The sequence below is a fragment of the Oryctolagus cuniculus genome, chromosome 4 (assembly GCF_964237555.1).
Source record: "Oryctolagus cuniculus chromosome 4, mOryCun1.1, whole genome shotgun sequence".
NCBI lineage: Eukaryota > Metazoa > Chordata > Mammalia > Lagomorpha > Leporidae > Oryctolagus > Oryctolagus cuniculus.
The window spans coordinates 82,445,287-82,458,865 of NC_091435.1; the positions used below are offsets into that span (position 1 = coordinate 82,445,287).

Here is a 13,579-nt window from a genome sequence, read left to right on the forward strand (position 1 = left end):
CTTGGGGTGGGCCTCACGCTGGGCATTGCTACTAGACAGGATCTGACAGTCAGCTCTCTGCACGGCCCTGTCTTCTCTTCCCACCCGAGACCTTCCCAGGGCCCCCTGCTCCATCTATAAAATGCAGTGCTGAGGTTGAGTGGGGGGATGGAACTGGGAGCCAAGATCCCCAACCCTGAGTGCTGGATTGCATCTAACAGGGGCCCCTCAGCTTCTCCTGGGACAGTCCTCCTCCCCAGGCCCTGGGACAGCTCCTGCCTCCCTCCAGGCAGCCTGGCCCTTTACCCTAAAGTGGGTGAAGTTCCGGAAGACGGTGTCTCATTGCACACCGCAGAACCCCAAACTGCAGGGCCAAGAAGACTTCAGAGCTCTTGAGTCCAGAGAGGGCAAGTGATTACCCAAAATCACACAGCCCCTGGGCCACCATCTACGGCAGAGTTGGACACAAAACCTGAAGCTTCTGATCCAGTTTGCAAGCTCCTTCCAGGCCTGAGGTTTTGTGGTCCAATGATGCCCATCCAGCACGAGTCCTCTGCCCAGAGCTGAAATCCCCTGAGTGTCCCCCTAGCAATGGCTACAACAGCAAACGTCCTTGGCCCCTTGAGGAGTGAGACTCTTCTCTAGGACATTTGAAAATACATTCTGCAGCTCCACTCCTGGGCCTGGCCAAAACCCCCTGTGGTCCCTAAATCTTCACCTTGCCCTCCCCCCGACAGACCCCGAGGCCTGTGGCTCCAACAGTTGCTCTCCCTCCCTCGCCCCTGCATCCCGGCTGTGGCACCCTGCCGCAGAATCGCAGGATGTTGAAGATGGAAGAGTGTGGGAGATGAGAGACCTGCCCCACCTCGCTGAGCTGTTCCCGCCAGACCTCAGAGGGCCATCCCTTCTCTCTAAGGCTCCAGCGCGGGAGGATGCCAGGGCTCTCATCAACTGAGCACCTGTGCACATTTTTGAAGCATCTCTGTTGTGTAGCAGGTACTGGGTAAGGCTTTTACTGCCTCATTACTACAGTAGTCTAGTATTGCAGGCAGTATGCCCATTTTATGGATCAGAAAGTTGAGGTTCTGGGACCAGAAACAAAACTCAAGGCAACTCTCTATGAAGCTGGGCCCAGGCCTGGGGGGCAGGCAGGACAATGGAACGGCATCTGCCATGGCCTCGGAGCAGGACCGAGGGGTGAATAATTTAGTGCAGGTGACTCCAAATCGTTACACTGCACTTCCGAGAGGGCAGGGGCATAGGCCGACAGCCCTGACCTGCCCGCTCTCCGCCTGCGCGTTCTGTGGTCGCCCGCTGCGTCCTGGAAACTCCCCAGCCACACCTGGCCAGGCAGCTGCCCCTCCTCCCCGGGTGGAGGAAGCAGGAAAAGGCGGCAGGAGGAGGCAGCGGTGGTAGACAGCACCCCAGCCAGGATGGGCTCTCTCCAGCGCCTGGCCCTGCCGCTTCTGTTCGTCTGCCTCCAGGCTGGGGCGCCTGGGAGCTCTGCAGGTGAGGAGGCAGTGGGGGGGGGGGCTTGGGGGAGCGCTCCAGGGTGGGCAGCCCTCTGTGGTGCCGGCAGCTCCCCTGGGGTAGCTGTGAGTAACCCACAGCTCTCCTGGTGGTGGTTGGAGGGCCCCAGCGCTGTGAGCCTGTTGTCCTGAAGACCTCTATGGGTTTGTGTTGGGGATGGGGGAGGCAGTGGAGGGTGGAGGGTGGAGGGGGCAGTGAGGTGCCAGCTGGTGGCAGTGCTGCCAAAGCTAGGATGTGGCTGAGAATGTGACCCTTCGAGTTTATTTCCTAGCACAGATTTCCTTCAAAAGCCAGTTATTGTGTGACAGCCCGACTGTCACATGTTCTGGGGGGAAGGGTGGAGGCTGCGGGCAAGGTGCTTATGGAAGAACGGTGCTAACACTGACGTTCACTAATGGGAACCCTGCCATACTCACCGTGTACATTTAAAAACAGGAATAATAAAGACCATTTTGTAGAGCGGTTTCAGGTTCACAGCAAAGCTGTGTCCATAGGTGCCTGGTCCCTGCCTCCTGCACGCCCTCCCGCTAGTGGCATCCCCTGGGCAGCATGCTTGTTACATACAGTAAATGAGCCTACACGGACACACTGTTATACACGATTTTCCTAGATTTGTTTTCTTTTTATTTGAAAGGCAGAAAGAAAGGGAGAGGGAGAGAGAGAGAAGAGGGGGGAAAGAGAGATCGTTTACTCTCCAAATGGCTGTAATGACTGGGGCTCAGCCAGGCCAAAGCCAGGAGCTGGGACCTCAGTCCGGGTCTCCAACATGACTGGCCCAGCTCCATTTCATAGAAGAGAAAACGCTGGCTTGGAGCATTGAGGCCCAGGCCAGGGGAGCTCTGAGGGCTGGGGAGGGGTATGGCACTGCGGTGGAGCAGAGTGGGTGCGGTTGTGAGAGTCCTCAGAAGGAAGAGGCTGTGGTTTGGGAGCGAGTTTCTTTTTTTTTCTTTTTTTTTTTAAGATTTACTTTATTTATTTGAAAGAGTTACAGAGAGAAGGAGAGACAGAGAGAAAGGTCTTGCACCCACTGGTTCATTCCCCAAATAGCCACAAAGGCCAGAGCCACGCCGATCTGAAGCCAGGAGCCAGGATCCAGGAGCTTCCTCCATGTCTCCCATGCAGGTACAGGGGCCCAAGGACTTGGGCCATCTTCTACTGCTTTCCCAGGCCATAGCAGAGAGCTGTATGGGAAGAGCAGCCGGGACTAGAACCAGTGCCTATATGGGATGCTGGCACTGCAGACCAGGGCTTTAACCTGCAGTGCCATAGCACCGGCCCCATAGGAACAGGTTGCATGGCAACACCGATGACATGAAGCTCCCAGGGAAGAGGGGAAGTGTGTCAGAGGTCAGAGGCCAAAGGGCTATGGGAGCTGGGGCAGAAAGGCAACCCAGCAGGTACTGAGAAATGGCTCAGGCTTTGAAGTAGGGAGAAGGCACGTGAGCAGCTCAGGCAAAAGTGTGATTTGTGGGTGCGGCTGCGCAGCACTGAGCAAGGAGTGAGAGCCCATGCCCGTGAGGCACCTGAGCCGCGTGTGGCGGGGGACGGTCAGGAATTCCCATGCGGGAAACTAGGCTGGGCTCAGGCCCACGTCGAGGCAGGGCTGGAGAGCTGTCTTTTGCTTGCTGGAGCCCCCAGGACTCCGCCTGCTCCCAGTGCTCACTCTCAAGGCTCCTGGCCCCAGCACTCCCAGTTACCGCAAAAGACAAACCTCAGACTTCCCTTGTGTTTTTAGGAAAACACGTCCACGGGAAAACACTTGTTGGATGAGAAAAGTCTCCATAGAAAAGTGACAACTCATTCACAAAGTTCTGAGTCCTGGCCCCTGCTGGGAGTTCATGGCTCACCTGGGACTTGGGCCTTGTTTGCTCACCCTTGGAGCCGGGTCCTGGCCATACACACTCCCTGTGCTGGCTACAGACCAATAATCAGCAAGGATCCTGGGACTTGGGGCCTTGAGTGGGTCGTTGGGGTCTCAGAGGACACCAGGCAGGGCAACTCCAGTGCTGTGGCTGCTCCGCGGGACAGGGCTTCCTGCACTGCCCCTGTCTTCCTGGTTCATATGAGGGGTCTTCATGATCTTTTTTAAAAAATATGTATTTATTTGAAAGGCAGAGTGATGTTGGGAGGACAGTGGGGAGAATCTTCCATCTGCTGGCTTATTCCCCCAATGACCACTGCAGCCCAGGCTGGTCCAAACTGAAGCCAAGGGGTCGGACTACATATTTGGGCCATCATTTGCTGCTTCTCAGGTGCATTAGCAGGGAGTTGGCTCAGAAGCAGGACAGCATCCTAACCACCATACCTCACATTGTTTGAAGCATCCGTATGTGGATGAAAAAGGAGGGGTGGTGTTTGGCACAGTAGCTAAGATGCTGCTTGTGGCACCCACATTCCATATCAGAGCACCTGGGTTCATGTTCCAGCTCCACTTCCAACTTCAGCTTCCTCCTGGGAGTAAGCAGGTGATGGCTCAGGTTGTGTCCCTGCCACCTACCTGGAGACCTGGATTGAGTTCCCAGCTCCTGGCATTGGCCTTCTCCAGCCCAGGCTGTTATGAGCATTTGGGGAGTGAACCGGAAGATGTGAGAAATCTGCTTCTTCCTCTCTGTCCCTGTCTCTCTGCCTTTCAAATACATAAAATAAATTAAAAATTTAAAAAAAAAAGAAAATTGAGACAACATCCTCCAACAGTATCCAGGGCACAAATAAGAGAGCTGGGTAAGTCTGTGCATTGAGAGTCGGGGCTCACAAAGTCAGCCTTACCCTCCACAGGCCCCAGCACCAGTGCACCAGACCCTTTCTTGACAGCAAAGACCACACAAGCACCTGCTGGGACTGCCGAGGTCAGGACCGGCTCAGAGGGAGCCTTGCAGGCCACTCACCTTGCCGAGACCTCAGTGCCGGCCCACGCCACTTTGGAAGCTCAAACCCTGAGTGCTGAGATCTTTGCCAGCACCTTCATCTCGGCTGGGACTATTTCAAAAGCAGAGACCAGGACCAAGACCATTTCCCCGGCAACACAGCCCAGAACCCTGACCAAGACGATACCTTCCAAGCTCATGGCTATGATCACCACCTCTCTGGAGACATTAGCTACAACTGGCGTAGAAACTGGGCTGACCACAGTGGAGGCCACCACAGGCAGCGGTCCCACAGATGCCGTCCTCGACACCTTTTGCACCAATGACAACTCTGAAGAGGCAAGGAGGATCCTGGTTGACATCGTGACATGGGCTCACACCTCCCCGGGGGCCGGGGGCCTGCCTCCAGGCAGCAGTTCCTCCTTTGACAACTCAGTTTCGGCCATCACCACTTCCCAAACCCTGGCACCTGACACCATGACAGCCACCAAGGCCTTGGTTGCCTTCACCATTACCCACGTTGAGGTTACCACCAGCAGCCTGATGGGGACAGGAACAGCTGCCACCACCTCTGGGACCTCCAGCACCACAGGGGCAGAGGTCTTGCCCACCTCTGGAACCACAGCTTTGTCTGTCTCCACCGCGGCAGCGTCATACCCCCCCGACACCTCATCCTCTGCGGAAACCTTGTCAACAGCCTGTACCACAGAGCCAGTGACTTCCTCTGCTACCCGCTACTCTGCAATGGGCCACAGCCCCTCGGAAGCAGTGACCATCAAGAGCTCTGTGCCTTCAGACAGCACAAGCAATGGGCTCTTTCCCACCCACAGGCACTCTCTCCCTTCTGCCCATCTGACTACAGCCAGCAGCAGCCAAGAGACCACAACCACAGCCGAGACCACAACCTCAGCCGAAACCACAGCCTCAGCCGAAACCACAGCCTCAGCCGAAACCACAGCCTCAGCCGAGACCACAACCACAGCCAAGACCACAACCTCAGCCGAGACCACAACCTCAGCCGAGACCACAACCACAGCTGAGACCACAACCTCAGACGAGACCACAACCTCAGCCGAGACCACAACCACAGCCGAGACCACAACCTCAGCCGAGACCACAACCACAGCCAAGACCACGACCTCAGCCAAGACCACGACCCCCCCAGAGAGCACAACGAAGATCCCCGTGGCCGTGCCCTTCACTCCGACAAGGAAGACCACAAGAGTTGATCCAGGTAAGTGCCCCCGCCACGTGTGATTCTTGGGGATTTGGGCTTCGAGGCCTCCAGGATGTCACCAGCCCCATTGGAGGGTGGGGAGGAAGGGAGGACCCAGGGGCCCACACGGAGCCCCCTCTCTGCTGCTGCCTCCTCGTGATCCTCTTGTGGTTCTTGCCAGTAACAAGCAGGTGTGTGGAAAGACTGCAGAAGCAGTTTGGAGAAGTGGTTTGAGATCCTGGCTCTGCCCGTAGCAGCCTGAGTGACCTTGGACAAGCAAGCCTGTCTCCCTCTCTGGGTCTCAGCTTCTCCATGTATAGTCAAAGGGGCTGCATCGAGTGAGCCCGGAAGTCCTCTCCGGCTCTGATCTGGTCTTTTACAAAGCAAACTGTTCCGTAACTACTCCCGTGAATCAGGCAGGGCCCCTGATTTTATTTAATGCCACCATGCATGGCAGCCTCTGGTTCAGCTGTGGCCATACAAGCCCCTGGTTCAGGCTGGGCAGCTGGGCCTCCAGGAAAGTGGGGCTCACTGGATGTCCTTGCTGGGGTGTGCGCCATTGAGAGTGACTTCAAATAACTAACTGAGTGACAGTTGGAGAGTTTAAAGCTACATCTCCGAGACAACAGGCACTTGTGGGCAGAGTCCGTTGTCAGAGGCCGCCTGACCAGCGCAGCCCCTGGTCCTCCTGTACTTCCCATCACACTGACCCTGTGCCGCATCCCCATCTCTGCAGATCCTCAGCTTTCTGGGAGGTGAAATAAATATATTACTCACAACCGCCCTACTTGTATCTTTTGTGTTCCTGGCTAAGGAATTGTGAGAGTATTTCACAACCAGTAAGCATTGGTACCAAGTGAATGTCATCCCGGATACCAGGCAGGGTGCTGTGAGTTTTGCATACTATCTCTTCCAGCCTTCCAGACAATCCTGTCAGGTGGCAGGGGGATGGCAGTCTGATGCCCAAACTCATAGTCACCCTATTGCACTTCGATTATTTAAAGCTCAGCTCATAAAACATTTTTAAAAATATTTACTTGTTTGTTTTGAAAGTCAGAGTTACAGAGAGAGAGAGAGAGATCTTCCATCCACTCGTTTACTCTCCAGATGGCCACAACAGCCAGGGCTGGCTCAGGCCAAAGCCAGGAGCCTCCTCCAGGTCTCCCATGTGGGTAGTAGGGGCCCAAGGACTTGGGCCATCTTCCACTGTTTTTCCAGGCACACTAGCAAGGAGCTGGATGGGAAGTGGTGCATCCGGAACTTGAACCAGAGCCCCTATGGGATGCTGGCAGAGCAGGTGGCAGCCTAACCCACTACACCACAACACTGGGCCCAATATTTTTATTTTAAAATGCTTTTCTTTATTACTTGTTGATTAGATAATACATTCACATGATTAAAATGTCAAAAGGGGAGGAGTCTAGCGCTTAAGATGCCTGCCTCCCACATTGGTGTTACCCAGGTTCAATTCCTAGCTCCGGCTCCTAACTTGAGCTTCTTGTTAATGTAGACCTTGGGAGGCAGCAGATGATGGCTCAAATACTTGGGTTCCTGTCACTCATGTGGGAGACTCAGATTGAGTTCCTGGCTCCTGACTGTGGCCCTGGCAAACCATTTGGGAAGTGAACCAGAGGATAAGAGTGTACTCTCTCTCTCTCTTCCATCTTTGAAACTTAAAAAAAAAATTACATTCAAAAGGTAAAAAACAGTCCACCATAAAATGCCTTCCTCCCATACCTGTTAAACACACAGAGAGAAGGAGAGGCAGAGAGAGAGAGAGGTCTTCTATTTGCTGGTTCACTCCCATTGGCCACAAGGGCCAAAGCTGAGCCAATCCGAAGCCAGGAGCCAGGAACTTCCACCGGGTCTTCCCATGCGGGTCCAGGGGCCCAAAGAATTGTGCCATCTTCCATTGCTTTCCCAGGCCATAGCAGAGAGCTGGATTGCAAGTAGAGCAGTTGGGACTTGAATCGGTGCCCATATGGGATGCCGGTGCTGCCGGTGGTGGCTCTGCCTGCTACACCACAGAGCCAGCCCCTTATCCTCTGTTTCTATGCAAGGGGAGTGTATGGTAAATCCAGCTCCCTGAGATAAAGCTATCATTTTTGGGGGAGGAAAGGAAGAAAAGATTTTTGTTCACTTTGTTATTATTTCAAAAGATTTGTTTATTTGAAAGAGCAGGGGCTGGCACGGTGGCGTAGCAGGTAAAGCTGCTGCCTGCAGTGCCAGCATCCCATATGGACACCGGTTTAATTCCCAGCTGCTCCACTTCCAATCCAGCTCTCTGCTATGGCTTGGGAAAGCAGTGGAAGATGGCCCAAGTCCTTGGGCCCCTGCATCCACATGGGAGACCTAGAAAAAGATCCTGGCTCTTGGCTTCAGATCAACGCAGCTCCGGCTGTTGCAGCCAGTTGGGGAGTGAACAAACAGATGGAAGACCTCTCTCTGTCTCTCTCTCTCTGCCTCTTCTCTCTCTGTGTAACTCTGACTTTCAAATAAATAAATAAATCTTTTTAAAAAAGAAGAGTGATGGAGAAAGAGATCTTTTGTCTGCTGGTTCGCTCCCCAAATGCCCACAGGGGTAGGCCAAGCTGAAGCCAGGAGTCAAGAAGTCCATCCTGGGTCTCCCCTATGGTGGCTGAAACCCAGGTGCTTGGGCTGTCCTCTCTGCCTCCCAGCATACATTAGCAGGAAGCTGGATTGGTAGTGTAGAGTAGCTGATAGGTGAACAGGCCCTTGATACGGGAAGAGGACATCTCAAACAGTGGCTCAACCCACTGCACCACTATGCTTGCCCCTCACTCTGTATTTTTTTTTAATATCTAATTTTTTATTTGAAAAACAGAGTGAGAGAGAGAGAATCTTCCATCCACTGGTCCACTCCCCAAATGGCTGCAAGGCCCAGGGCTGGGCCAGGCTAAAGCCAGGAGCCAGGAGTTTCTTTCTTTCTTTCTTTCTTTCTTTCTTTCTTTCTTTCTTTCTTTCTTTCTTTCTTTCTTTCTTTCTTTCTTTCTTTCTTTCTTTTACAGGCAGAGTTAGACAGTGAGAGAGAAAGACAGAGAGAAAGGTCTTCCTTTTGCCATTGGTTCACCCCCCAAATGGCTGCCACGGCTGGTGCGCTGCACCGATCCAAAGCCAGGAGCCAGGTGCTTCTCCTGGTCTCCCATGCAGGTACAGGGGCCCAAGCACTTGGGTCATCCTCCACTGCCTTCCCGGGCCACAGCAGAGAGCTGGACTGGAAGAGGAGCAACCGGGACAGAATCCGGCGCCCCAACTGGGACTAGAACCCGGGGTGCTGGCGCCGCAGGCAGAGGATTAGCCAAGTGAGCCACGGCACCAGCCCAGGAGCCAAGAGTTTCATCTGGGTCTCGCAACATGGGTGCAAGGGCCCAAGCACTTGGACCATCTTCTACTGCTTTCCCAGGTGCATTAGCAAGGAGCTGGATCAGAAGAGGAACAGCTGGGACTTGAACCAGTTACCCATATCAATGCTGGCACTGCAGGCAGAGGTTTAACCCACATCCCTCTCATTTTGTATTTCAAGTTCATTTTGTGATCTTACAGTTTGTCTCTTGACTGTATTTTCTTAGGTTTTTAAAGTGACTATGGTAAGATCTACCCCTTCACAGAGTGGGAAGTGCACGCGCCAGGTCTGCTTTGGACAGCTGGTGTTGGGCAGTGCATCTCTCAAGCTTGTTCATCTCGCGGAATTGCAACGTCCTCCCTGTTCGTTAGCAATCCCCCAGCTCCCCCAGAAAGCCGTTCTTTCCATGGCTGCTCAACGTTCCCTTTCGTTTCTCCACTATCGATGTGACCGGTGCTCCACGGAGAGGCATTTAGGTTGTGTCCAGTATCTTGTCCTGTCGGAAGATCGTGCAGGAAATAGCTCATCTCACACGTGAGTTATTTTCTGTAGGATGATCAATTCTACCAGTATTGTGCCGGGAAGACAGGACCACAGGACGGCGGGTAAAGGCGGGGAGATTCAGTTCAACAAGACAGAGCTTCCTGCTGGGCCGCTGAGCCAGGAAGGCTGGGTTGAAAGATCTGGTCAGCCCTCCACCAGCCTAGAGCTGAGAAGAAGGGGCTGAGGCCTCCCTCAGAGACCCCGCCTCCCTGGCGCTCTCCCTGCGTGCAGCCCCACCCGGGCCCTCCAGACCCCGAGAGTGTTTAGATCCACTTCTGGTTCTCCTTCTTCACCTTCCCCTTTTAATTTCTCCAAAAGGCAGTGGGCCTTAAGGCCTGGTCTCGTCCCCTCGAGTTGGGCTGGCACCACGGTGGCCGTAACTATCCCAGGTGGGGCAGCCTCTTTTCTTTCCGTGTCGCTCTCAGAAGCTTCGTGCACAGGGACACGTCTACACCCGGGAGACACCCAGATCTGCGGAGCCTGGGGAGCCGCAAGCACATGGTGACACTTTAATAGAATTCACGGGGTTTTCATCTCCCTCCAATTCTCAACCCGCAGGTGGAGCTGGGGCTGGGGGCTTCCTCCTCCTGCGGCTGAGTGTGGCCTCCACAGAAGACCTCACTGACCCCCGGGTGGCAGGGAGGCTGATGCAGCAGGTGAGTGGGCACTCTCTGCACAGGGGTGGGGGGACGTGCGCAGGGGCCGCAGGGTGAGCTGCAGGCTGCAGAAGAGCGAGGCCCACCCTGGGCGGGGTCTGGTGCCTCATGGAGGACTAGCAAGTGCATTTGAGGAACCCTGCCTGGCCTCTGTGTCCCTCACTTCCCTTTATTGCAACGTACACAAATCCTCCCCCCAGCCTCAGTTCCTTCAGGTCTAGGAATCGCAGGAGGTCAGTGACACTGAGGGGCGTGTGAGCAGGATTACTGAAGGCAAGTGACAGAAACCCGGGTCATCGCGGCCCGGAGACCCCGGAGTGGTGCTTCCAGCTCAGCCATGGCTGAATCCAGCAGCTCCAACATGATCATGAAGGCCTTCTCTTTCTCACCCTCTATTACCTCTGCTTCCATCATTCTCCACTCTTCCCCGCCCTGTGTATGGAAAGGTGGCCACGACAGCCTTAGATTCACATGGCACTTGCCCCTCGCCCAAATCTGCCTATATTTTATTGGCCTGCTGTGGGGAGCAACTGGGAGCAACTCGGACTAGACTAAGTTACTGGAATTAAGACTTATTCTATGCATCTGCTCTCCCACAATATGGCGCTGGGAGAGGAGGAAACAGCTTCTACACAGCTGCCTCCAGTTCAACCAGTAACCTGCAGGAGCTGATCCTGCTCCTGATTGGAGGAGAGCAGCATACTCGGCGTGTGGGTAGCAGAGTTGGGATTGGTGGAAGAGGACTATAAAGGAGGAGAGAGACAACATGCACCAGGAACATCTAGGGGAACATCTATCTGAAGGAACACCTGTGCAGCCCCTGAGAGAGCCGGCTGGCGGTGTGCCGCTCCCCTGCGGAAGTGGGGAAAGTGGCAGGGGGAACCGCCCTTCCACGGAGGTGGAAGGGACGGTAGCCAACCCGGGAAGAACCAGCAGCAAACCCGGGGAGGGCCGAGCAGACGAAAGAACAATGCAGGGTCCTGTGTCGCTCCTCCACGAAGACGGGGAGCGACATAATGGTGCCGTAACTCGGATATGAAGCCTAGGCAGAGCTTAGTGTCGTTCCTCCATGAAGAGGGGGAGCGACAGCCTGCAACAGCCACCATGACTGACAACCCGAGCAGGACCATGCACCTTGAGAAAGGCCCCAGAGGAAGTGGGGATTTGAGGCAGAACAAACCCACAGATGTCTAGACAGGGACCAGGATTAGGCTGTGTCTGTGTGATCTAATTCCCACAAAGCTCAGGTCATTGGACAGTTTCCAGTGGTGAAATTCTGGGTCAGGGCTTTGGGGGAAGGTGTGAATCGCTGGGAGGCTGGGCTGGGTGAGCTCAGTGCAGACTCCACCGGCTCAGCCTCTCGGAGGTCTGGCTCCCCTGCTCTACAGAGTAGGAGCTGGAGCTCGATGCAGCCGCAAGTGTCTAACTCTGTCCACAGTTGTGACCGAGGCCTGATGCAGTCTGATGCGGAGTGTCCCTTGGCCGGGCCCCTGCGCATGCCTCAGACTTGCTTCTAGCACCTCACAGCATCATCAGCAGGTGCCACACTGGTGGTTCAGGCTTGGTGTCACCCCTTGTAAGGGCAAACCTGGCAGCGGTGCCAGCTGGGGGCCTCCTGCCAGCAGTAGAATCCATGGCTGGGCTGCACAGAAGAGGCAGTCAGCCCTGGCAGTTGAGAACAGGAGATGCCCATTGCAAGAAGGATTTTTTGTTGCAGCAAAAGAGAATGACTGTGTATCCTTAGTAAGGGATTGGCTGGCCGGGTCCCAGGGTGCATAGAATCCAAGGGATGCCAGAGGAGCAGGCTTGAAAACCAGGCAGTAGCAGCCCAGGGTGTGCAATGTCTCGGAGCTGGGCAGTGGGACCCTTCTGGCTGGGACTGTGTCAGTCTTGCTGTTGCTGAAACAAGCCGGCATGGGCCATGACCGTCTGCTGCCTGCACACGCAGCCAGTGGGCGCTCCCTGCTGCTTTGTCTTTGGGTGACTTCTTCCAGGGTCAGAGTCCTGCGTGCTAATATCCAGTGGTCTGAGCATAGCTATTGTGCCCGCATCTCATTGCCAGGAGACAGGCAGAGGGAATGTCTGGATGCTAGAGTTCTCAGAGTGGCAGGGAGGCTCATCAGGGCTCCTGCAACGAGGGGTCCCCTAAACGCAGCTTGAGAGTTTGTTGTGGGGCAAATGCCAAGTGTGCGAGATAATCACAGTAGCAGATGGGAGTCCTTCTGGAGGAAGGAAGCTGGGAGTGAGTGTCAGGTCTGAGCCCCAACACAGGAAGCTACTCAGGCGCCAGGAAGAGACCTGGGAGATGGGACGCAGGTCAGAGAGCTGAGGGGCAGGCGCAGGCCGTGCGCATGTTGGGTGTCAGTTCATGCTAGGGGCCGGCTGATGGTGTGGGCTCAGAGACAGACCGAGGGCTCAGGAGCCCTGCAGATCTGGGTGTGGCTTCCGTGTAACTGTCACCTTGCCTAAAAGAAGGATAACGATACCGGTCCAAAGATAACTTTGAGGTGTCAATGACATCAAGTGTGGGAAGCCCTCAGTCCACGTTCAGCCCAGGGAAGGCACAGGAAGCACCACTGTGTTCCCCGTGGGCGCTCTCCCATTGCATCCTCCTGTCCTGTCCTGTGGGGAGTTCACGAGGCTCCCTCTTTTCTTCCAGCTCCACCGGGAACTGCACAGCCACACGCCCGCCATCCAGATCTCCTTGCTGCGTGTTGGGAGGGCCTGAGGAACACCAGCTGCAGCCAGGCGGGTCCTGGAAACCAAGGACAGTGCTACCTGTGGCCCGGGACCCACCAAGGCTGGGGCCACTCATGGAGCTGAGATTTGCCTGGACATTTCTGGAAAAGGTCAGCTGGCCCATGCCTCTTACCCCAGGCATTGGGTCATATACCGGAGTGTGTGTGTAAGGGGTAGGGGCTTCTCCTGTTCCCAGAAGTGTTCTTGGACTTCCCATGGTGCGTGTGTTATATTTCAGTAAAGAGTCCTGGTCACCCATCTGTGCTTCTGTCCTGTTTTGAAATGACACACAGTGTGGCCCAGCGGTTATCCATCTGACCTGCAGGCATTGGGCGTTTTTCTAACGCAGGGATTGTGTGCGTTCTCACAGCTCCACAGCTCTGGGTTGGAATCTTGGGGACAGCACTTACTGAGTGCACCGTACGCTCCTCCAGGCGGGGGTCTCATTGTCCCTCCCGGTTTCCCCCGGTCCTGGTGGAGCACTGCTCTGGTGGTCCATCACAGAGAATGTCTGCTGAATGGACTTCAATTTCAACTTCTGGACACAAAAAGCTTTTAAAGTCTGCCATGGCCAGCGTTGTAGTGTAGCAGACTAAGCCCCTGCCTGCGATGCCAGCATCTCGTATGGGCATGGGTTCAAAACCTGGCTACTCCACTTCTGATCCAGCTCTCTGCTATGGCCTGGGAA

At 55.0% G+C, this 13,579-nt stretch overlaps 1 protein-coding gene across 4 annotated transcripts; it reads left to right on the forward strand.

Annotated features, from left to right (window-relative positions):
- The first annotated feature begins 1,331 nt into the window (after positions 1-1,331).
- On the forward strand, positions 1,332-13,149 carry MUC20 (mucin 20, cell surface associated). Of its 4 annotated transcripts, none has more exons than XM_008266729.4 (4): positions 1,332-1,488; positions 4,285-5,607; positions 10,040-10,152; positions 12,812-13,149. In XM_008266729.4, exons 1-4 carry the CDS (start codon positions 1,413-1,415, stop codon positions 12,878-12,880), a joined length of 1,581 nt encoding a protein of 526 aa, XP_008264951.3. In that variant the 5' UTR covers positions 1,332-1,412; the 3' UTR covers positions 12,881-13,149. The 4 variants fall into 4 exon arrangements, with proteins under 4 accessions (XP_008264951.3, XP_017202523.3, XP_069929276.1 ...); XM_017347034.3 differs by having other exon boundaries at positions 10,055-10,152; XM_070073175.1 differs by lacking the exon at positions 10,040-10,152.
- The last annotated feature ends 430 nt before the right edge of the window (positions 13,150-13,579 follow it).

Bases quoted from the DNA above. Each gene is read 5' to 3' on its own strand.
- MUC20 (XM_008266729.4), top strand. From the start codon at position 1,413: ATGGGCTCTCTCCAGCGCCTGGCCCTGCCGCTTCTGTTCGTCTGCCTC. The intron at 1,489-4,284 runs GTGAGGAGGCAG...TACCCTCCACAG, and splicing joins GGCGCCTGGGAGCTCTGCAG to GCCCCAGCACCAGTGCACCA. The intron at 5,608-10,039 runs GTAAGTGCCCCC...CATCTCCCTCCA, and splicing joins GACCACAAGAGTTGATCCAG to ATTCTCAACCCGCAGGTGGA.